Genomic DNA, 24162 nt, shown 5'->3' on the forward strand with positions numbered 1-24162 from the left:
TATGTATGTATGTATGTATGTATGTATGTATGTATGTATGTATGTATTGTGTGTGTGAGTATGCCATGGTACTCCTGTGTAGATCAGAGAACAGCTTGTGGGAATCCATTCTCTTTTACCATGTGAGTTTTGGGGTTCATACTTAGGTCATCAGGCTTTGCAGAGATGTGCGTTTACATCTCTTTGGCCCATGAGCCTTTCCTACATCTAAAAGTTGTAGTCAGGCTTGATTGTCCATGTCTGTCATTTCAGTAGTGTGGAGGCAGAAGTCAAGGTATTGGAAGTTCAAGTTCCTTGAGGCAAGCCATCTCAAAAATCAAAACAAAGCAAATATATATATATATTATATATATATATGTATGTGTGTGTATATATATATATATATATATATTAGAAAAGTATTTAGTTTTTACACATAATTTTATGAAATACTTAGCTTGTTGTTATTATAATGTAATGATGAATATAGGGGTGTTATTTTTTTGAGGAGGTAGCAGATTTACCCCCATTTTATTTGGAAATAATATTGGTAAGGCAAGCTCTTCCAGGCTGCCCCTCTCTCACAACCCTTTGCCCTAGCTCTTGTCTGAGGACTTGGGTATTTATAGTCTGTGTTTAGAAGTACCCATGTGGCTTGTGCTTATGTTTTCTGAAACACAAGCTGTTTGACTTGATTTTATTGCCCAAAGTGTATGTTGCTTTAAAAAAAAAAAAAAGACCCAGATGGTTTTTACTATATTTCATTTCTATGCTTTTTACAAATTAATTAGAGGAGGAATATCAGAACAAGACTAAGGAGTCTGAAGGAGCCAGGATTCTGGAGGAAGTTCTCCAGAATCCCTCCCACCCTTGGAATGTAACTTCCCAGAGCTCTGGGCTGTGCTGGGCTGTTTAAAAAAATGTGCTGGATGAATGAACAGCCCAGCTAGGACCTAGTGCCCTATTTATTGAGAACAACATTGAACTGTCTTTGAGAGAGAGCTGATTTCTCTCCGGTCCATAGGGGTGTATGTTCAGTAGGATCTCTACCTCTTTTCTTTGTCTTCCACAGCAGGCAGCATTCAAAAGTTTCTGAGGCCAATCCAAAACTCATTCTCCAACTTCATTTAAATCTCCAGTATTGCTCCATCCAGCATCAAAACACCTGAACAGGGAGAGGGGTACTATGCCCTTGTTCTTCTGTTCTGCTTGGGATTTAATGAGAAAACCCCTGGAATTTGGAGGTGGAAAGGAATTTGGGGGTCTATCGGAGGGGTAGGCATAGTGGACATACCTAATTAGCTAGGTATGATGTGCTCTTTTGGCTTATTGGTCCAAATGCTAGTTCAGAGAGTGTGTGCTAGTCTCAGCTCCCTGACTTGGGGTTCTGGCCTCCAGATAAAGCCATTACTAACCCTCCTACCCTTATAACAAGGGTCATATAACTGAACACAGACAGACAGCCTGGTTAGGGTGTCAGTAGACTGGCTCTAGTCTAGCTACATGATGGTGTCAGATTGATATCACCCAGGGCTGTTCATCCTTGTCATTCTAAACTGGGTATACTGGTGGCTTCCCCAGTGCTACTTCCCCGAACTGGACTTTCTTTCCAGTTCTTGTCAGAAGCTCAGAGACATGGTAGGAAACAGCCAATGAACAACCTATATAGTTGTGAAGCCAATGAAAGAGATATTATATGTCTTCCTTTCTTGCAGGAACCCTAATCTCTGTAGGATTCTGTTGATTGGCCCCCCTCTAGCTGGAGGCCAAGAGCTTGGAAGCTGATGTGTCTGGAGGCATGAGCACTTTCTTCTTCCTATGGGGAATGCTACCGTGCTTTGCTCCCCCAGTATTCATTAATGCCAAGGCTACCTCTAGCAAGGGCTAGTTCTCTTTCTCCAGTAGTTTGGCTCTGGAGAAGACTCTTGTCCTGAAAGTGTGGTTTCCAGTGCAGCAGCATTCAGGGCTTTGGAAAGATTGCACCACAAGGCCTGTAACCCTGTGACTGAATTTGCCCATTGATGAGTTTGTATTTGATGGTGTTACTTGAAGGTGGTGGAAACTTTAGGAAGTGGGACCCAGTAGAAAGCAGTAGGTTACTTCCCCCAAAGGGTAGATTTTGTTCAGGGTCCATATCATGAGATGAGAAAGATGAGGCAGTTTGGCTGTACCTCAAGTTTTCTGCCGTGCTGTTATGACTCACCACTGTCCAAGAACAGCAGAACCAGGGAACCATGGGCCAAAACCTGAAACCATCAATCAAGATTTATCTTTCCAGCTTTATGATGATCTTTTCAGGTGTTTTGCCAATTGATGGAGTAACACAGTGACCCTTCAGATAACCTTTGGAGGAGGTGTGTGGCCTCAATATTTTTGAAGTAAGCCCACAGTAGTTTTGTTCTGAGCAATGACATTGGTGATATCGTAGGGGATTTATTTCTGGTGATTAAGGTGCCGTAGTCATCTTAATAGAAGAGAAAGCACTTATGTTAAGTGATATCAGTGATTCCATGGATTGGAAAAAATGTCTAAGCTTTTGAACTGAAGTCCAGGAGTCAGGTTGGGAAGGCAGGGTCTGTTTGTTGAAGTCAGTGTAAGCATGGCAAGACACAGGCATGTATGTACAAAGATGCTTCAGAGCTGCTCGAATATTGGAAGGCTGGCAGCACCCTGGGAACTCATTACATTGTGCTGGCTAGTTTTTATCACCTTGAAACAAACTTAGTGTACCTGGGAAGAGGGAATCTCATTAAGGAATTGCTTTCCTTAGATCATCTTATGGACATGTTTGTGCATATTTTCCTAATTGCTGGTTGATGTGGGATGGCCCAGCTTACTGTGGTTGGTACAACCCCTGAACACAGGTGGTCCTGGGTTGTGTATGGTAGCAAACTGAGCCAGCCATAGAGATCAAGCAGCATTCCCCTGTCATCTCTGCTTCAGTTCCTGCCTCTGGTTCCTGCCTTGAGCTCTCATCCTGGCTTCCCCTGATGATGGATTGCAACTTGTAAGCTGAAGTAAACCCCTTCCTTTCCAGAGTTGTTCTTGGTCATGGTGTTTGACACAGCACTGGAAAGCAAATTAGGATGGCTACTTAGCCACAGAAAATGTCTGGCTGTAGAGCTCTACTGCCAGGACACATTTGGTTGATACACAATCCTTAAGAGTCTTCTAAAAGCAAATTAACATAGTGATGCTTTACTTAACCTCTTTATACAAAGGAAAGGGAGTGTATCCCTAGCTCTTGAGTAAAATACTAAACTTGACAGAGTACAAAATCAGTCTCTTTCTATAGTAGGAAACAGCCAATGGACAGCCTATATAGATGTATATGCAATTAAAAGCACAATGAAAAGTTCTTATCCTTGGGTGGTAGGACTAAAAGTGATACTATTATTTTATTATTTTTTATACTGTGTAATTTCTACCATTAATCTAGTTTTTATATATAACTGAAGGCTGCTCTTAGAGAGGACTCAAGTTCTGTTCCCAGCACCTACATCAGGCAGGTCCCAGTGCCTGTTACTCCAGCTCTAGGGGGCTCGATGCCTCTGGCTCCCAGAGACACAATCATATATACACACTCCTTCCACATAGTTAATTTTTTTTTTGAAAAATCAGAACTTACACTATTAATGTGATAAAAGGCTGGAATACGAACTTGTGCCGTGTATCTACTATTTCGGGTGTTCTGTGTGCTTAATTTTCAACATTTCCTCACATCCCTGCGTTTTAAAATCCCTTCACAGAAAGTTTTTAGGCAATTATTTTTCATTCTGTCTTAGTTGGCCTAATAACTATTACCTCATTCCACAGTCTGGCTCATATTTCAACAACTGAATGTCCTAAATACTATTTGGCATTTGTAATGTATGTGCTAATTTGGAAAAATGCCTTTATTACAGTATAAATCTTCCAAGTAACTTTTAAACTAACTTTTAAAAGTGTCTTGCAGTCCTTATTTTGAAGACCAGAAAATGAGAATGCACTTAATTTGTAAAAAAGAGCCACTAAATGCTATTCATCTTCTTTTGTAGCTATTTTGTAATTTATTAAGAAAGTATTTCAGGGAAATTAATTTGGCAGGGTTTATTTAAGTGGCTAGAGTGTAATGAATCAGGGTGGAGTTTTAGCATGTCAGGTGATGATGGCATAAGAGGTCTGTTTTCTTGTTATAAGAGCTCTATACAGACACGGCCGGTGTGAGCCTGCAACGCTGAGTTAAGAACCGGATGTGGCTCTGATTTCCTGTGACATCACCAGGCCCTAGTCCTGCGCAGCACACATGACACTAGTGATCTGGTAACAACAAATCTTATTCAGCACCTAATGTGTGCAAGGCACATTTCCACATACTTTAACTCATTAACTTATTCAGCCCTCACAGCATGTCTCTGTAGAAAGCAGTTTTAAACTCCCCCTCCAGAGAAATAAACAAAACAAAAACAAAAACAATGCAACCAGTTTTAAAGCCATAGCAGCTTAAAAACCTGTAGCTATAGACATACCTTGGACAAATTTTTGGTTATGTAGGTTGAAGTTTCAGTTAAATTTAAATATCCTCATGGAAAGATGCTTAAAAAAACAAATTGTGGTAACAGTGAGAAAAGGCAGGGAATCCTTTATTGTTACACAAAAACTAACAGTAATGGTTTTAGTGTTTGCCGTACCTAGTTGTTGTACCTGGTTGTCTAAATTATGTACAATCCCAGTGTTGGATAGAGAGCGATTATTGTGTTCAAAATGCTATGAAGAACTAGGCCAAAAGAATGGTCACTGCAAAAATAGCAGTAGTGCAGGATATAAAGGGAAAGGAGGTAGCATTCTGAATGGGCTAGAAGGACTTTTGAGAAGTTAAAGAAGATATTATGAGCACAAAATCAGCATAAAAGTCATGAGTACAGTTTAGTCATTAAAATTTAGGGTCTGGCCATAGGGCTCTGATTAAGAGGGCTTGGTGCGTTTGCAAAGACCCGAGTTTGGTTTCTAGCCTCCATATTAGGCAACTTACAACTGCCTGCAACTCCAGCCAGCTCCAGGGGACCTAACCCCGTTTTGTGGACTCCAGACACCTAGACTCACATGCACATATCCACACATTGATATAAACATGTACACATAATTAAGACATAACATCTTTAAAAAATGCTACTGGGACTCTTGGGCTTTTCTGAATTAATACCTGTCACCCAGCCCACGTAGACTACTCTCTCAGCAGCATGCTGTTGAGGAAAGGGCCGTGAACTGCAGGAGAAGATGCTGTACTTAAACCTGCAACTCCCTGTCTTTTCATGTAGACCCAAGGCAATCAATAACACATTATTGTCTTTAAGCTGCACATTTATTTTAGAATTTTGTGATTTTTTTTTTTGGTAAGTATAGTATCTAATTTTGCTTCTTGTCATTTGTATCAATTCACATATTTGTGTGTTCTTATTTTTATTTACTTCTTGATCAACTGGCCTAGATTTAAAAAAAAAAAAAAAAAAAACTGTTGTGTTTGGGCAGAGGCAGATTCTATCTTCGCCTGTCTGAGGGTGACCCTATTGTCCTCATGCCAGGGAGAGGACAGAGGTAATGCTTGGTTCCTCTGCCCTCTGCTTAAAACAGTGTGTGGTGTGTGGTGTTCTGGGAAAATTTGAGCCAGCCTGAATTGGAGAAAAAGCCTTTGGGGCACGGAGATAACCTGTTTTTTCCCTGTTTTTATTTTTCCTTTAAATAAATAAGAATTCACTATGTTTTGTACCTCTTAACAACACACTTTTTTAAAATTTCAGGATAGGTTGTTTTTTTTTTATCTTTTATACTTTTATTCTTAGTTTTGTTTTGGTTCCTAAATTATTTATTTCCTGGATCTTCCATTAGTAGTATCTTCCTTCCTCCTTTTGCTTCCATTTATTTCTTTGCCTTGTTAGCCTTTGAGTCCATATTTTTTTTTCATTACTGAATCTGCTCCTCACTGCTTCCAGCACATTTTAAATTGGCCTCTGCATACAACATTGTCTGACTCCAGATTATTCGGGGCACTGTCATAGACAAATCGCTCCCCTTCTCCCCTCCCCATTGAACGGCCACTTTTCCCCCAGCAGAATGTAATTTTATTTTGTAGAGTAAATGTGCTCTGATTACTCAAAGCACTTGTTTTCCTTTAGGTGGCTGGAGCTTTTCTTAGGAATTGTGCTAGTTCTTACAGAGCACATTCATAGAGGGAAGGGTGTGTTCCTGTGGACTGTTAAGGAATGAGGCAGAGTCTGTTGCCTGCCATAAAGCTTTTCTTCAAATATCTTATTCCACTGAAGGAGGAAAAAAAGTAGAAAGGACCGTCCTTCTCATCACTCCGTGTTGGCATTTTGGAAGTCCAGGTGCCTGAAGAACATGTGGTCTGGGGACAGTTGCAGCAGGAGGCCGTTAACCATGAGAGTGATTAGATGGCAGGAGAGGCCAGGAACAGTGGAGCAGTGACCCTTCCCCACGGGGTTGCCTTCTGGACATATGGACCCCACAGGTCTGTACAGTTGCCCTCCTGTGTTTATTGTTATGCTGTTGACAGGTAGTGTGCCTCGGTGATGACCGACTGGATGTCAGGAATGCGTGAACCAAGCTTACCACCGCTTATCCATCTGACTTAGGCTCAAGAAGTGGGTTTTTGTTGGGCTTTTTCCCAGGGGTTTTCCTGGCAAACAAGAATATAAATTTATTAGCATTTGTGGTCCAGGGGCCTTATTTCAAATTTGTCCCACTTGACCTAAAACTGAAAGATATATCCCACAGTTTCTAGCTTAGGCATACCCTTCCATCTTTATCTGTGGAGATGCAAATTGTGCCTTAATTTATATTGTGCACGTCATTTGACTGGGAAAGTGATATATCATTTAAAACTGTTAGGACTTTAATGAATTCCCCCACAGTTCATACCACCCCGTAGCTTAAAAAGCAGTGATTCTCTGGGCAAGCAGGATTCCAGACACTTCTCAGTTTGCTTACCGTCAGCAGTATCTCTCCTCTGCTAGAGCCAGTCAGCAGATCTGAACATGGCCCTGTACGTTGTGAATGTGAATATCCACTAAAGCCTAGAGAAAAAGGACCATTATTTAAAATAACAACGGAATTTCCCTTGGGACTGTGAGTAATGACCAAATTAGCTAGCACTTCCTGAATGCTTTAACTCTCAGCCGGATACTATTTTAGAAATATCTGATCCCTTTAATTCTCACAACAGCCTCCTAAATAGGGGTTACTCTTACTGTCTTTTACTCTATGACTGAAGCACACAAGGATAACATAACTTGCCGAAGTCACAGGATGGAGACAACAGTGCGTGACCCCAGAGGGGGTGACTTCGGGGTCCACACTTTTTAGCATTATATAGCTTTTCAGAATGTTGGGAGTGACATTGAAACTCTTACTGGTTTTCCCTTACTGGTGTCTAGAGTTTGACTTCACTTTGAAAGAAGGGAGCCAGTATGAGGGAGCTGTCAGGATGAACATGTCAAGATAATAAGATTCAAATAGTTGCAGTGGGCAGGAGGAGAGACTATCTCGGTACAGACTTGAGGATGGATTTCTTTCAATATTTTTAGTAGCAGTGTTGTATTAAAAGCTCGGTGGACTACTGGGTTTTTTACTTATCCCCTTAGTTAGCATCTGTTCCTATCTGTTGGAGTACCTTCCATTCTAGGTATCCGAGAGAAGATGGAAAAGCCTCAGTGCCTTGAGGGACACAAGTAGCTGAGCACATGATGGCTTTCTGTAGAAGTTGTTTCTATAATAAGAAATAGTAAGTTGTGTGTCCTGGAACATAGAGTCTCAGAATTTCAAAAGCATTATTATCTTAAATGATTTCATTGTTTCTAATGGCTGGTAAACTCACTGGTTTTAAATGAGCGGTCAAGTGACAGGTACCTGATATTTACACTAGAGTAGCATCAAAATCCATGGCCCAGGACATATAGTAAAGCTCTGGCTTTGTTTGGTTAGACTTCTCTCTCTTTCAGCGATTCTTGTTTGTGTCCATTCATCACTTAGAATCTATCTGAACCATAAAACTTAAGGCAAGGCTCCCCATTGGGCTCTGAAAGGCTCATACCTAGAAACTTCCGTGAGGTTTTCTGAGTTCTCCACAGCGGCCAGCATTTTTCACTTTGGTTTCTCTGTTGCTCTCAGAACTGTGTTGTTGAAGAGTTGGGCTTTTCTGGGTCTGTCTGGGAGGCCTGTGTCCTCTGGGACCTGGGGTGATGATGGTGTCGGGGAAGGACTCTTCTGAAGCCTGGGACAGACCAGACAAACAGTGACCCTTCTTGATCACTGTCTACACTCTTAAGAAGCACTGACCTCTGCCTTTCAGCATCAGGCAGAAGTAATTTTTTGGAACTAGATTTTTTTTTTTTCCCTTGTGGGTAGATATTGGAGTTTATTCTGAGTTTGCTATTATTTGAGTATGGAAAGGCTACAACAAATATGACCTTTCTTTGAGAACTGTAAGTGTGCAGTTATAAATAAGTCAGTAGTATATTTTGCCTCAAATCTATTAAAATATCTAGACTACTTAAGATTAACCTGGCTCTGGGGACACAGCTGAATAGCAGAGCATTTGCGTAGCATATAGAAGCCCTAGGTTCAATCTCCAGCACTTTAGAAATAATAAGCAGGTAACAGCTGAAAACAGTTAAACACTAGGTTTATGTATGTAGTATTTTGACTACTTAAATCACTTAACAAGTTCTGATCTTTCTGTTGCAAAATGTATAGAAACTTAGAATAGTGACCTAAAGCTTTGGAATGTCATCTGGTATCCAAGCCATAGCTGGTTCTATTTTCATAGAGTGATTCATTGCAAAGTGTCCAAATGGCATTGTGGAATCCACCCATCAATATGTGAGGTGTGTTATTAGCAACTGTGTTGTACAGTTTGGGAAACTGAAATTTACAATGTAAATGAATTTAGGGCCAGGATTTGAACCCAGCTAAGCACAGTGCATTGTTCAGGGATTGAGAACAAACTTGGAGCAGATCAGTGAGGTGTGCAGTTGCTGCAAAGGTTATGGCGGACCTAAAGTCAGCCTGGATGAAGGATCAAGGGTCACCTGGTGGGAAATGAGCAGCCTTCTCTTTATATGTCACAGTGTTGGTGTCCTGTGACTGACAGCAGAATACCACAAACTGTGAGGCTTAAAAAGGAGAATTTTTTTTTTTTTTTTTTTTTTTTTTTAGTTCAGGAGGCCAGAAAGGCAAAGTGTCATTTGGCTCACATCTTGTGGAGGTCCCGAGGAAAATTTATCCCATCTCTGTCCTAGCTTCTGGTGGATGCTAGTAGTCCCATATTCTTAGCTTGTAGGCACTTGAGTGTAATGGGTAACCTCCGTCTCCATCATTAATGTTGTGGTGCTTTCTTTCCTGTGTCTCATGTGGTTGTTTGTTTTGCTTTGTTATAAGTAGTTGTTGGATTTAGGAACCATCCTAAAATCAGGATAATTTTGTCTCTAGATCCTTAACTGGTTTGCTATACAAAGACCTTGTTTATAATTCAAATTGAAGTCTGAGGTAGACTTCTTCAATGGAAAACACTGTTGAACCCCATTATCACTAATGGCTTATCGGCACCCTAGGATTAGGACATCAAGACTGAGACTTTCTCTTAATCTTTTTCTTAGTCCCCAAATGAATAATAGGCAATTTCAGCAGATTTTAATTGCATTGAATATCTCTGTTCTCAATCTTGAAAGGATTCTGGAAACAGCTGGGCACAGCAGAAAATAGAATGTTGAGTTGACACTGAACATGTTTCTTTAAGGGCTCTTTTCATGACTAGTAAGTTTCTTTTGCCATCATTTTGTCACTTGTTACATTTTTAGCACCTGTAATGGGCATGGTAGAGCATATGGTTGGGAAGAAAACCACTCTGGCCCCTGACTTGGTCTATGTAGACTCTAAAAGATATGTGAGCAGGCTTTGTGGACAAACCCATTACCTGGATGCTCCATGTGAACACACTATTGTGCCACTTACTCAAAGAGCAAGGCTTAGCAACTGTAGCTGTTTATTGTGTTTAAATACATGTTAAAAATCGTCAGACCATAGGCCATTCTCTCAAACAAGGAATTTTAAAAAGTAAATAATATCTTGTGTATGTTTGTACATAAAATTAATCAGAGCTTGCTCTTCACAGAGGTCTTACTGTAAACATGTTTGTAAAGCAAATAAACACGCTTTAATTGCTTTTTTTTATAACCACCAGCATCATGGGTAGTACTGAGTTTGCCTTAGGTGTGGTTCCTGTGTTTAAAAGGGAGTTACAGAGTCTGGGGGTATAACTCAGTGTGCAAGGCTGTGTCTTGGCTGTGGAGGAGGGGGAGGAGGGGGAGGAAGAAGGGGAGAAAAGAGAGAACATTTTAGTTCTCTTTCCAACCTTAATGCTATTAGACCTAGTTCTCACCCTCCACCCTGCATGGCTGTCTCTTGATGTTCTGTTTCAGCCAACTAGTTCACCAACCCCTGTCCCAAAAGTATTTCTGAGGCAAGAGCTCCTGGAGTCTAGGATTTGACCTTTAAGGTCTCCATATTCTGACACTGAAACTCTGAGCAAGATCTATGTTCTGAGGAACACTGTGCTTTTCTATCATACCATAGGAATGCATTCTGTCACACACTGACATTCAGAAGTTCAAAATCACAGTGCTTCCAGGGCCATGCTTCCTTCAAAGGCCCAAGGACAGACTCCCTCTCTGCCTCTTCTAGCTTGTGGTGGTTCCTGAGGTCTTGGGGTGCCTCTCCTCCTGACAGCACAGCTGTAATTCTGTTGCCATCACTACAGAAACATTTCCCATGTCTGCAATCTCTCTTCTTAGAAAGATACCACTCATAGGACATAGGACCCATCTGACACCAGTAAGGCCTCATGTTAATGGCATGTGCAAAGACTATTTCCAGATAAGATCCCAGTCTAAGGCTCTTTGACCATGTTTCTCAACCTGTGGGTCATGACCCCTTTATTACTTTTCCACTTAAGACTATCAGAAAATACAGATGCTTACATTATGGTTCATAATAGTAGCAAAATTATAATTATGAGGTTGCGATGAAAATAATTTTATGGTTGGTGGTCACCACAACACGAGGAGCTGTACTAAAAGGTACAGGATTTGGAAGGTTGAGAAACACTGTTGTAAGAAGATGCTGATTTCCCAGTGTCACTGCTCAGTTCTCTATAGAAGATTATGGAGATTTAAATGAAATAAACAAGCTGGAAGGAACCGTACATACAGGAAATGAACAAAACACGCAGCAGCCAGTCAGTTGCCACACAGCACCATCACCCATCATCTCAGCTGTCAATTACTCAGTCAGCTATTGTGGGTCACTCCATGTCACCTTTTCCATTTGGAGGTGGATATTCTAACATCTGGGTTATTCCCTGATGTTATCCAGTATTCTCATTTCCTTTCCGAACTTTCACATCTTTTGTAAATATACTACCTAACACCTAACATCTATAGGACTAAATGCTGGACCTGTCTGTACACTGTCTCTATAACACAGTCATTTCCGGTTATCTCTTAATGGCATGCCCCATCTCCTTGACCCCTGAGTCTGTGCTTGAGTCCCTTCTCCCAACCTCTGCTCTGGATTAACCCATTGCTTGTGTCCTGTTCAATCGTCCAAGAAAACATCACCCGGCATGACCATATAGTTCTTTCATGTTGTTATTTCTGCTTCCCAGTCAGACTTTCAGGCTGCTTGAAAACCTCCTTCCTCATTTTACATTAGTTTCATTCCCTATTTACATTACTCTCATTCCCTATTGGGAATAGCACTGTGAAGTTTGTTTTGTTCTTTTACTCACCACTGACTATTTGCTTTGGCTTCTTCATCTCCAAGAACGCATGAAGGCCACAAAACACACATTGTGATACCCCATCCCCACAGCCTTGCCTTTATGCCCCTTCTCTTCCCCCCTCATCACTGTCTCAGAGGCACAGCACAGCCCACTTAAAGATCAGCCACTCCCCTGAGTCTGCCACCTCTCAGGACCTCTTTTCAGATATCCAGCATGCTCCCTTTTCCCTTACATCCTCTACCCGCTTATCCCTTTGTTTGTCTGCTCTCTGCATTTGCTTCACTCTTTTTCATTGTAAAAATTCCTTCATTCCATTTCCATTGAGTATTACTTTCTTCTCTTGAGAAAAGCAACTATACTGTGAATGGAATGACCTTATGTGAGTCCTCTAATCTTTCTGTGCCTTAGTTTCCTCATGGGTAAAATGAACTGTGACTATTACTGACCTCATGGAATTATTGTTGATCTTAAAGCCTAATGTAGTGAAGTTTCTAGCTGACCATTTTTGGGGATTTTTGTGTGCTTGTTTATTTGTTGTTCTTGGTTTGGTTTGGTTGGTTTGTTCTTTGGTGGTAATGATATCCTCTGTGGGTCTTCATTGGACTTCTGCGTGTGTTTCTGCACTCAAAACCTAGAGGCTCCTTGAGAGACAAGATGATTTTGACCCCCCCCCCTTTTTATTACCAGGACTAAACATAGTTGCTACCTTAGATGTATCTGTTCATCCCAGTATGAATGTAAATAAACGAGTGGCTAAGACCATTGAATTAGATGGAGCAGATTTTCTTTATAATGGGTAAAATTGGATTTCCTCTTTCTAAGCTTATGTTAATCCCAATGAGTCCCTGGTCACATGTTGCATGGTTTTGCTAATTATTTGCAGAGCTTGGGATCAAACCCAGGTACCAGACAAGCACTCTACCACTGCACCACAGCCCCCGTGGATTTAGATGTTGTGTTTTAACATCGATCAGCATGGTCAGAGAATGGAACTATGGTAGGATGATGAAGAATGTAATTTCTGCCTGAGACAAAAGAACAAGTAGAGAAGGGGTTTGTTCATGGTGGCTTGCAATGCAGAAGAAAGAACAAGAAGCTATTCAGTGACTCCTTTTGTGTGATGGACTACTGGCAAGAACTTAAGGGAGAGGGTTCATTTGCCTCACAGGTCAGGAATACAGTACACTATCTCAGGTCAAGGAGTCAGGACCTTGAAGCACTCATCTCCACAGTCAAGAGTAGAGAAAGAGCGAATCTGTGCATGTCTGTTCCCTCTGCTCCTCCATTTTTCTGCAGTTCAGGATGCATCCCTGAACAATAGTAAGAGAGTATGTTGAACTCTGTTGGCAAAATGACCTGGTTGATCTTGGTAGGATGCACTTACAATTATCTGATGTCCATAACATAGCATTCAGCATTTATATGGAAAGGCATCAGGAACCATGGAGAGTGACAGATTTCAGGGTGAGTAGCACACATAGTCTAACCTAGATATCATGAATAACCTGTGATGAAATGTAGGGAGTGGAAACTCATTCCCTAATGGACATCTGCTGCTGCCCAAGAGTCACTGAACTTTATGTGGAAAGGTTTTCATGAAAGTTCTGGGCTTCCTGCAGTCAGAGAAAAGTCAGATATTTATGTCACGAGGTACTGGTAATCTAGGCTTTCCATGTTTGCTAAAGAGAGCAATCTTGTAAAGCTTCATTTGAGTCAGCTCCAGTCTACAGCATCTACCGAATGCACCTGCATCCTTCATCCACATCTACAGCACGGAATGTGTCTGCATCCTTCATCCATGTCTACACCATTTACAGAATGCACTTGCATCCTTCCACCATCGACTGAATGCATCTGCATCCTTCACCCATGTCTCCTCCCTATGTACTGAATGTACCTGCATCCTTCACCATGTTGCCTCTCCATTTACCTAAATACTACTCCTTGCATGATCTGGCTCACCATCTGGTGCAGAAATGTGCTTGCCTGACTAAAAGGGGTTTTTTTTGTTTTGTTTGTTTGTTTTTCCTCCTATTTATGGGTTTGGCCCTCTGTTTCACACACTTTCTGGAACATACTCCTGGTAATGTTATAACTTATCTTTGCAGTGTTACAAAAAATTCAGCAAAAGCTATGCTGCTCATGTAAAACAAGGTAAATAAATACTTGTTGGATGACTGAACAAATGATAGGGCTTGCGTCTCATCTGTGTAACAAATGTCTATATCCTCTTTATTACTTACATTTAGTAGGTAGACTTTACTGAGTACTGCCTGTCCCAGTGAAACTGTAGAGAAAAGTAGGTAAGGCCATGAAGCTTGCCTGTTTATTGTCCAATTTTAAAGTTTTGACAGGCATGCTATTTTTGTTTTTTCTTTTTTTTTTTTTTTCTGGGTGGCATGAATCTGAAACCTTCCCAGTACAAATACTGTTTGCTTTCTGCCTTCACCTTACTGATTGTATTGGCAAAGCAATCCACTCTTCTCCATAAACTGGAGGGGAAAATGAAATGTTTCCAAACATAATGTCTCCAATAGATTTCCCCTGATGGCTGCTCCAGGAGACCAACACACAAGAGTTGCCTCAGTTTGCAGTGGTTTGGGCTTTAGCATCTCTCATAAGGACTCCAAGAAACTGTCTTTTTTTCCTTCCTGGACACTTCTGTGCCACTAGACTACTTTGCTTGGACTGATATATTTTAAAATTAACTCTGCCCATCAGCCAGATGTCTCTGACCACTGGATTTCCACTGGTTTTCCAGTTTTCCATGATTAAACCAAAAATAAAAAAAAGATGATGCCATGTCAGGCCAAGAGCAGATGTTGCTGGTTGCCAAAGTCCCAGGATTCATCACCAGTTGACATGCTGTTTGCTCTCCTGGATGGAAACAGTCAGGGCTCTCAGAGGCCAAGATTCAAGGGAAGAGTTGTGAGCAAGTAGGTGCCATTTGGAAACAATTTGATAGCTGGGAGACTTACCGGCTAGCCACTGAAAATCTCATTTGTGATATATTAGCAGGAATGTTGGGAGCCCGCAATGAGGGTAAGGTCTGCCTTTCCCACATGCAGCCCTTCATAGCTGACACATTACACATGTCTCTGGAGTCTAACATATGGCTTCCTGAACTCACAAATGTGGCCTCTTGCTCTGTTGAAATAATGTCTGTTTAAACAGTCTCCTGGAAAAGTGAAGCCACATTCAATAAAATAATTTCATGTCCAGGAAGCTTTCCCTAGGGTCCTTTAAAATGTGATTTCTAAGGAACATAGTATAGAAAGGTTACATTAAGGTGTTACCTGCCTCTATATCAATAATGGACTGTCAGATTGTAGCTGTACAAGTAGATGTTTATTGTATATGTTAAGAGATTTATGGAGTATTGGGTAGGCAGGAATGGGCCAGATCAAGAATAGAAAAGCTCAGTGTGATGGTATAGACCTATTGTCCCAGCCAATCTACAGGGTGGGGAGGAAGGTTAAGGCTGCACTGGCCACAGATCAAGTTCAAGGCCAGTCTAGGCAACTTAGTGAGACCGTTTGAAACTACTTACATATTTTATGGGTATGTGCATGAACCTGACAGCAGCCTGTGGCTTCACCACCATGTGGGTTTATGAATCTTCCAGAAGATTAAGAACCAGGGTTCCACAGCAGGTTTGTCTTCATAGTAGACATAAAGAAAGAGTTGGGAATGTGTCCAACCAAGCATCCTTGCCCCAATGTCAACTTAACCGGAAACTGACCCACATGATGTTTTTGTCCTGATATGGGAGAGGGGAGGAGGAGGAGTAACATGTGATTTATTAATTACCAATAGAGAAATACATGTGAAAATACTTTATATCTTTATATCTTTATGTAGATAGTTAGATAGATAGATATGTAGATTTCTAACTACCCCGTAGCAACCAAGTGAGTGTCTGTGGAGCCACCATGCGGGTTGCAGAACAGACCAGGGACTCTGTGTAGCCCTGTGCATCCCCTTCTCACCAGACATAACACCCCAACTCCTAAGCACCATTCTGACTTCCACCTCATTTCTACACAATCTGGTTCCATTTCTCCTGCTTTTTTCTTTATATGCATTCAGCCATACTAAGTGCAGCTTTGCATGTTAATCTTCACTTCTCACAACACTTGTTTCTGATAATCCTCTGGGCCATAGCATCCCATTTTCTTCACTTTAGCTGCCCTGAGCCTCCCCTTCTTTGACTGTACTATAATCTCCTCTGGTATTTATAAATGTTGTCTCTTTTCGGTGGTTCAGTTAACATTCTACAACAGATCTTATGGACACATTGAACTTGCATCCCTGAATGAAGGCCTCGAATGCTGAGCTTTTGTAGGAGATAACATAAGTAGTTCTGGAGCGAAGAAGTCTTCTCTTTTTTCCATCCCATTCCTGTTAAAGCCTTGTGGAGGACAAAATTGGTTCAAATAGATTACTTATCTAGCCTTGGCATAGATCCTGTATGTCTCTGAGAAGTACCAGAGAGAGTAGTTGCTGGACCATTAGGTCCATTAGGTCTATTAAGACCTTAAATCACTGGGTCGGAATCTTCAGGACAGGACTGGGAGGCAGTAGACTCAGCCAGCACCTGGGTGGGTTCTCAGGAGGGAGACACTGGCTCACTCCATTTGAATTTATGAGCTCTGGCATCGTAGTCCTGAAGAAATTTGAGTAAAGTATACACGATTAAAAATCTTGGAAAACTGGCCCTTTTTGTGGAAAAGCGAAGGAAGTTGGATTCATTTACTATAATTGTATTTGAAAAAGACTGAAACATGATTTAATTGTTTGCAAGAGACTGAAAGAATTTTATTATGACAGTGCAAATATTTGCTAAGTCAAGAGAGATTTAGATTAGTCAAGAGTTAGCACATACTGAGCATTCGCCAGGCACAGGGATGTAAGAAACAAAGACTGCAGTTCGATGTGTTCAGGGAACTGAATATCTGGGATAAGATGAACAAACCAGAACCCTCAAATCAAAGCCAGGATGCCATTTTTCATCTTGTCTAGACAGTAGGCTTCAATGGAGCTGAGTAGGTGGCCCCTGAGGACAGCAGAACAGAGTAGCAGAGAGAGGTCGCCAGGAAGGTCCTGAGAGTCTGCAGGGCTCCGGCCAACAGGAGGTGGAAGATGGCAAGAGTGTTCTAAAGCAGCGGCCTCTGTTGATTTTATCATGGTTCTCCAGTAAGAAGTGGTTATTACTATAGCGCAGTGTGCACCTTTACGCTAGCCAGACATTTCATGAGGCATTCAGTCTTACTAAACCTGAGCCCCTAGTGGTGTCTTTTCTGTTTTGCTTTTAGGATGTTAGCTTAACCCAGAGGTGGGTAGAAAAACTCTTAAAGTGATCAGTGTGGGGCCTGTCTTAAGGGTTATTAGAGGAAATGATTTTCACAGAGTTGGTGAAGCAATGTTGTCAATATATGGTCGTCTCTAGAAATGTTTTTTGATTCTGGAGTACAAATGGATTACTTTGGAATGTCAGGGGAGAATGTCATACTTCATCTCCGTATCCAGCTGATCCTATCTTTTGACTGTAGTTTGACCGAGATAACCTTTACAGTTTCTTCTGGTGCTTGCTTTTAATGTTGTGCCTCTTGGTGGAGGAATAGGGGACATAGGGATATGGGTAGGCAAGAGGAATTGGCTTCTAGATTCCTAAGAGCAGTGACATCAGAATGCTTCTCAAACATGCCCCCATGCTGTGCTTCGCTGAGGACATGATATGGCAGGTGACCATGTATGAAGAGGTTCCTAAGGAAGATGAAGTTTACAAAAAAGTGGGGCTCGCTTTTCCAGCTCTGCCTTTCCAGTTCTGAACCCTTCCTTTGTCCAAACACTTGAGGTCCCTGCTGTGTGTGCACACCCAGTTTTCCCCCTGCCCGTCTTGAGCCCGTGTGCAGCACCTGCAGACTGAATGGCATTGAACATCCACATAGGAGAATCCATCTTCTCTGTGCTTCGTTTGCTAAGAGGCTCTTACACCCTAGATCAAGGTCACTTCAGACCTCAGGCAAGTGCCATGGCTATACAGGAGGGAGTCCTTTCTTGCCACATCCTCCCCAGAAATCCACGTAGAACCGATTGAGGAATCCCTCATAATCAGGTTTTTATCTGAAGAGTGGAATGAAGAATTCTCTTAGCAGCAGCCGACAGGAAATCCTTTCTATGGCCTTGCCTAGCTTAAGTGCTTTCAGTCCTGTCCATTAAGATTTCACATTCTTCTAACCAGCCCAATCCAGTTTTAATTTAGTCTGTTTAGGTTAGGAAAGGATTTTAAAGGACCATACTTTCCCCTTTCAGGATAGTGCAGCTAGGGATCATTGACCCTAACCGTATCTTGGTAAAGCTTTCTCTTGTTTATAAAATGACCTAAAGGAAAAAGCAACTGCAGTCTGTTTCTTAGTGTGCGCTACAGTTAAGTAACACTTGTTAGACTAGGAATGAAAGCCGGTGTCCTCGCCATGCATGTCTTAATGGGAAGCTTGGTTTGTTGTCAAGATAATTTTCTGTTTGTGAGTGGACTGCTGCAGTAGGAATGTGGATGACGGTAGCCCGGACACCCCTGGATAAAAAGATATAATAGGAAGCAATCATACAGAGCTGAACTATTCCATGTGGTATTTGCTAGAGTTTCTCAAAGTTTTAAGTATTCGGTTCCTCAGTTGTATTGGCTCTTTGATGTGTAATAACTTGTTCAGACAACTTTTGTCACTAGTGATATTTTGTTGAGCCGTCAGCCTGGACAGCTCAGAGAATCAAGGTCTGGTACATAGGTCAGAAGGAATTGTTCGAGTTTGAACCTTTGGTAACCTTGAACTGTTGGCCGGTTTGGTTTGGTAGCACAGTGCACTTGAGTGAACTGTGCACTAGGTCAAAGGCCTGCATTCTCAGGCACCAGCTGTCAAGGTTAGCTGGCCTCTAGCTAATGAGTAAGCTGGCCCGTAGTTCTACATTGCTTCATCTTCTGCAGGGTAGCTAACAGAAGTGACCCCATCTTGGAGTTTGCTGGTGGCAGGTATTTTATTAAACTGTTGGTATTTTCTTTGGGAAAGCCAGCCTTCATGGGTGTTCCCATGGTGAAGCAGATGACATTTTTAAAGCTGCTTGCTTGGGAGCAGGGTTTGATTTGACCTAGGGGAGACATGAGCCCGGCTGTGGCTGATGATGCTCACCCCTCTTCCTCTACCTTTTGCTCCACAGACCAATGAGTGGAACAAGAATGATGACCGCCTGCTGCAGGCTGTGGAGAACGGAGATGCTGAGAAGGTGGCCTCGCTGCTGGGCAAGAAAGGGGCCAGTGCCACCAAGCACGACAGTGAGGGCAAGAGCGCGTAAGAGAAAATACTGTACTTTGCATGTGTTTGTTAAGGGTAGGGGAGCATTTCAGTGGTAGAGTGTCTGCTAAGCATGCCTAAAGCCCTGGATCTATCTCAATACTGTAAGAAACAGAAAACAAACCCCAAACATTGACTTATTCATCAAGGGGAGATTGACCAATGCTTAGGGGGCCTTGAAAAAATTACCGCTGACCCCTTCCTAACCCTATGCTAAAACACGTATGGGTCTGTTTCCTTTCCCATCCAAAAAATTCCAAATTTATACATTGAACTTTCCCTCGTGGTTGTGTTTGTACCTGGAAACAAGCAACCAACAATTGCACCAGAGAAGAACTAGCACCAGGATTGCAAGCAGTTGGTAGACAGAAAATAAATTCTCCCTAAGATAAGAAACAGCACTGCTTTCTAACCTTACTGCTTGTGATTTGCTAAACCACTCTTTAGCATAGGTAGTGATTACATGAGCACTTTAGTAAGGTTTTGCTTTATGTTCGCATGGTCAAATTCCTGCTTGCCATAATTAAAGGAGGAAGGGACAGAGGGAGGGAGAGAAAAGGAGAGAGGAGAGAGAGCTAGCATCTTTACTCTGGTAGTGGTAATGAGATCAGTGACTTTGGAGCCACACAGGCCTCTCATGTGGACTCTATTATACTTACCACCTCCCAATTCTCCAGTTCCACTTTGTTGTTGTTGTTGCTCTTGTTATTAAGACAAGGTCTTACTGTATCCCTGGCTTTCCTGGAACTCACTATGTTGACAGATTGGCCTTGGACTCACAGGTATACACCTACCTCTGAGGCGCAAATGCTGGACGTAAAAGTGTGTACCACCATGCCTGGCTGAGGACACTTGGGGTGCCCTCAGTGGGGTGCCCACAGAAGCCGCTGTGAGACAAGGGCTTGTGTGCCAGTAGCTTCCATCTCCAGAGATCCCAGGAGCTGGGAAAGAAGCCTAGGTGTGGGGTTGTTCTTGGCGGGTTTCTCCAGTTGGTGACTGGGGTGCTTTTCTGAGAACTCCTAGAAATATTAGACTTATAGCAGAGCTGGCAACCATGGCTTGCTGTCTGTTGTTCATTAAGTCCTGGTCCGTGGCTGCCCCTGAGCTACAAAGGCAGAACTGAATAATTATGACAGAGACCATATGGCTCACAGAGCCACAAGTACTCATTGAGGGGCTCTGAATGTTTAAACATTAATTTTCCTTTGCTCTTAGGTAAAGCAAATGGGGTAGTTGTCCTTGATCTCCTTCCTGCTCCTCAGAAGTGGAGTCTCTTTCTTGGGACCATGATTCATTCCAGTTAGTGACCCCATGGCTGTAGGGACTGTGTTTGCAGAACTAGCACAGTTCTCACTCACAGGAGGCACTCGAAACTCTTCTGTTTCTCACTCCACACTAGTGATTGTCAGGTTAGGGCACTTAAATTGCCTGAGGTGCTTTAAAAGATGTCCTGAATCACTGTGCCGTGGGAGGCCGGGTCGTCTGCCCTTTTGTCCTGAGGTTTTGGTGACAGACGGTCCCTTTTGTACTGGTCTACCACAGCCCTCCTGCAAGTATTCCTTGCATCCAGGTGTCTGCATAGTCATCCCCGGGGAAGGCAAGATAAGTGCTTATGACAGTTTTGACTAAGAAAACACTCACTGAAAATAAAACAGCATTTAGATTATTAGCAACTTAGACACAGGGGTGACAACCTTGTGAAGTTTGTTCCTTATTTCCTGTTTATTATGTGTAGAATAGATGCTCTAGTCTCTCTTTCCTATTGTGGTAAAAGGCACATCACACGGAACTGAGCATTTGAATGTTTTGCAAACCTACAATTTAGTTTCACCAAGCACTTTCACAGTGCGGTTCACCGTACCTAAGGTCACTCCCACCCTCTCCAGTCTTCCCCCTGATAATCATCAGTGAGCTTGCAATCTCTCTGCATTTGCCTTTTCTGAATATTTCATGTAGATGAAATCACGTATGTAGCCTCTGCCTCTAGCTTCTTCACTTAGTGTGTGCTCATGATCCATTCATGTTTTGGTTGTATGTCAGTATGCACTCTGTTCTCTTCTAGTGACAGCACTGTGCCCAGAGGTTGCACAGAAATCCCTGCCTACATTTTACAAATGATAAACTCAGGGCTCTCCCTGCCTTGCTCTCTGAAGACATTCACACTGGGAAGTCAACTCTTTTTCCTTTAACAATCCTTACATAAAAAGTTAGAACTTTTGGAAGAAAGGAAGAGAGGGGGTGGTCCCTTCTCCAATGCGGGAATTTTCCATACTTCATCATCAGTCCACACTTCATTTTCCTGCTCAGGAAACTTATTTGAGGACTGAATTTATTAACTGGTAACTCTAAGAATTTAAGTTTTAAAGGCACCGTGGAATTAAGTCTGATCTGGCTTTATATTTTCAGTCTAATCCAATGGAATAGTCACACTGAGGAGGTACTGAGAGACCAGAAACTCTCTTCCATATTCCTTCATCATCCTGCAGCAGTGTAAAATTGAGGCTTCTGCTATAAAAGGAGTCCCACGTGGCATCAGTGCTTGCCTGAGCCTTCTCATCTATAGATGTTGGCCTCTGTGTGCTGAGGGTTCCTGTGATCTGTATGATTCTGTAAATTTTGGGCTGTCCCTGTTCTTTCTAGGTGCCTTTGGTTGGATAACACATGAACTGCAGTGCCCTAAGAAATGACCAGAGTCTATGACAGACCAATACTAGCCTTGTCCCCTCAGCTGCAGTTCTTGGCCAGATCAGCATGGTGGAGCTTACAGAGATGATGTGTGTTCGTTGTGGGATGTAAGAGATGCTTTGCCTTTCTAAGATAAGACCACATCATGAACTTGAAAATTATGTCCTTGGCCATGCTTGGTCTCATTTTCTGTCTTTTCCTACCTTTTCTTGCATGCAGCCCCATAGCAAAAACTGTACAGTAGGACCCTTGTCTAGAGAGCTTTCTGGGTAAGGGATTTTGCCGCTGAGTGCACAGTCTTGACTTGGCTATTCAAGGTCATCCCTCAGTTATGTAAATGTGTTCCTCTCATGGACTCTCTTCTCTATGTCTCTACCTTCTCTCAGGTAAAAATGTCCAAGGATCTGCCCAGGTTCTGTGTCCAGTTACATTCTGTGGTCCTGACAGAACAGGGGCAATAGTGATACTTCCACTAAGCAAAGCCCTGCTTTCTGAAGGACCTGAATCTCATGCAGGGTTAAGCTCCAGGAGTACCAAGGTCAGACTGTTTTGATGAATTAGCTGTGTTCTAGGCGCAAAAGAACCATTTGCTGTGATTGGCATGGAGAAACCTTCTTTTTTGCTTATAATGCTTCATAGATAAATTACCTAGGGGTGAATTAACATGGGATCCAGGGGAAATAGCAATTCTGGGAAAGCACCTACCCCGATCCCTTTGCCAAGGGCAGTTTCACTAGAAAAGCACCCAGTTTGTACTCTCCAGAGGATCAGCAATCCAGAAGTCCCAAGAATGTGGTGGTCAAAGTATCCATTGCTCAAAAGTTCTCCAGAATCTTCCATAACCCCAGACCAGATGGGTAGCTTGGAAATTCCTGAAACTTTTAAAGTTTCTTCCTGAATATCCCCTTCATGGCAAGAGGAGAAACTGTCAGAAAATTTCTTCCTCTAACACTGGTCACAGAGAGGTTTAAAAAAGTAAAAGCAGTTGAATGGCTGGAATTCATTTAGGAAAGAGTAAAATGAGGGTGGTGGCGTGGTCAGAGGAGAACAAAATAGAACAGGGCAGAAAGTTATAGCTCCAGGCTGTATTTACAGAGTTAGGCTTGGCTTTTCCTGGCCTCATCTGGTCTCTTTCCATGAGGGAGGTGAGGAAGTGGGGGGATGTCAGGACCCTGAAACCTTCGCGTGGAAGAATCTAATTACTTCAAGATGTTTTGCCCCGTGTTGGATATGCCTTTAATTAAAGCTCTGTGTGTTTGTCTTAGGAACAACCAGACTAAATAAAATCACTACTGGGACCATAGTATTTGAAGAAATTCTCGCCAGGGCATACGTACAGAGATCCGGGGAGGGAGGCCAGAGGGAGGGAAGAAGGGGGAAAAAAGGAGAGAGGGGGAGGGGGTAAATAGGAAAGGAGGGACAGAGAAAGAAGGAGGGAGGGGAGGGAGTGTTTAGTCCACATTTCAGAAATCTGATCTCTTTGGCCTTGAAAGCAAGAACTCATGAGAGTATTTTTAGGTGACTGGAACTGAATGTGGAGAAGCAGCTTTGAGCTTCGCGCCTGTACAGTGAGACACTTCTCCAGCTAGTGGCCTTTTCTCCTCTCCGTCTTTCTGTCTGCTCAGGAGAGGGCTGTGTTAGATAGTCGGTACCAGCAGTTCTGTCTTGGAAATCAAGTCATACCATGCGATCAGCCTTTTCTAGTTCTTCTCACAAAGGACTTCTCAATTACGTAATAGAACCCATCCAGGACAGTGCATGGCTGCAACCTCTGCCCCTCTCTGCAGTGTCATTGGACAGCTTCCCTTTGAAGGTTGGTCTTAGATAGCAGCAGGCACGTGGGTTCTAGACCATGTGGACTAAGTGGTTCTCTCTTGAAACTGCTTTGGAAATTGGAGCCCAAGTGATAGTCTTTATTCCCTGCCTCATAGTTTTTTCCTTTCTGTTAATACTTGATGGTTGTACACACTCTGTTTTTGGATCATACAATTTTTTTATTTTTGTGTGTATGTGTGTTTTGGCTGCATGTGTGCATGTGTGTCCTGTGCATGCCTGGTACCTGTGTAGGTCAGAACAGGGCCTCAGACCCCTGGGAATGGAGTTACAGATGGTGTGAGCCACCATTAGGGAGCTGGGAAAGGAAGCCGGGTCCTCTGCAAGAGCAGTTAACCTCTGAGCCATAGTAGCTCCAGCCCTTGCATCAGGTTTTAAAGGTGAATGAATCCATTTGGGGCCCCACTTGACACTTGCCTCTCCACTTGACTTTGATTAGATGGTGAAAATCAGGTAGCAAGGCCTGGCTGGAAGGAGTAGGTT

General features: G+C 42.5%; 1 protein-coding gene across 3 annotated transcripts in view; it reads left to right on the top strand.

Annotated features, from left to right (window-relative positions):
• Rai14 (retinoic acid induced 14) overlaps window positions 1-24162 on the top strand; it is a 147579-nt gene that overhangs the window by 63871 nt on the left and 59546 nt on the right. For all 3 annotated transcript variants that reach the window (XM_055601023.1, XM_055601025.1, XM_055601024.1), the window contains exon 3: window positions 19028-19158. In XM_055601023.1, the coding sequence (XP_055456998.1) occupies window positions 19028-19158 (131 nt within the window). The remainder of the gene's footprint in view (window positions 1-19027; window positions 19159-24162) is intronic.

This window comes from Psammomys obesus, unplaced genomic scaffold, assembly GCF_907164565.1.
Source record: "Psammomys obesus unplaced genomic scaffold, mPsaObe1.curated_primary_1811, whole genome shotgun sequence".
Lineage (NCBI taxonomy): Eukaryota > Metazoa > Chordata > Mammalia > Rodentia > Muridae > Psammomys > Psammomys obesus.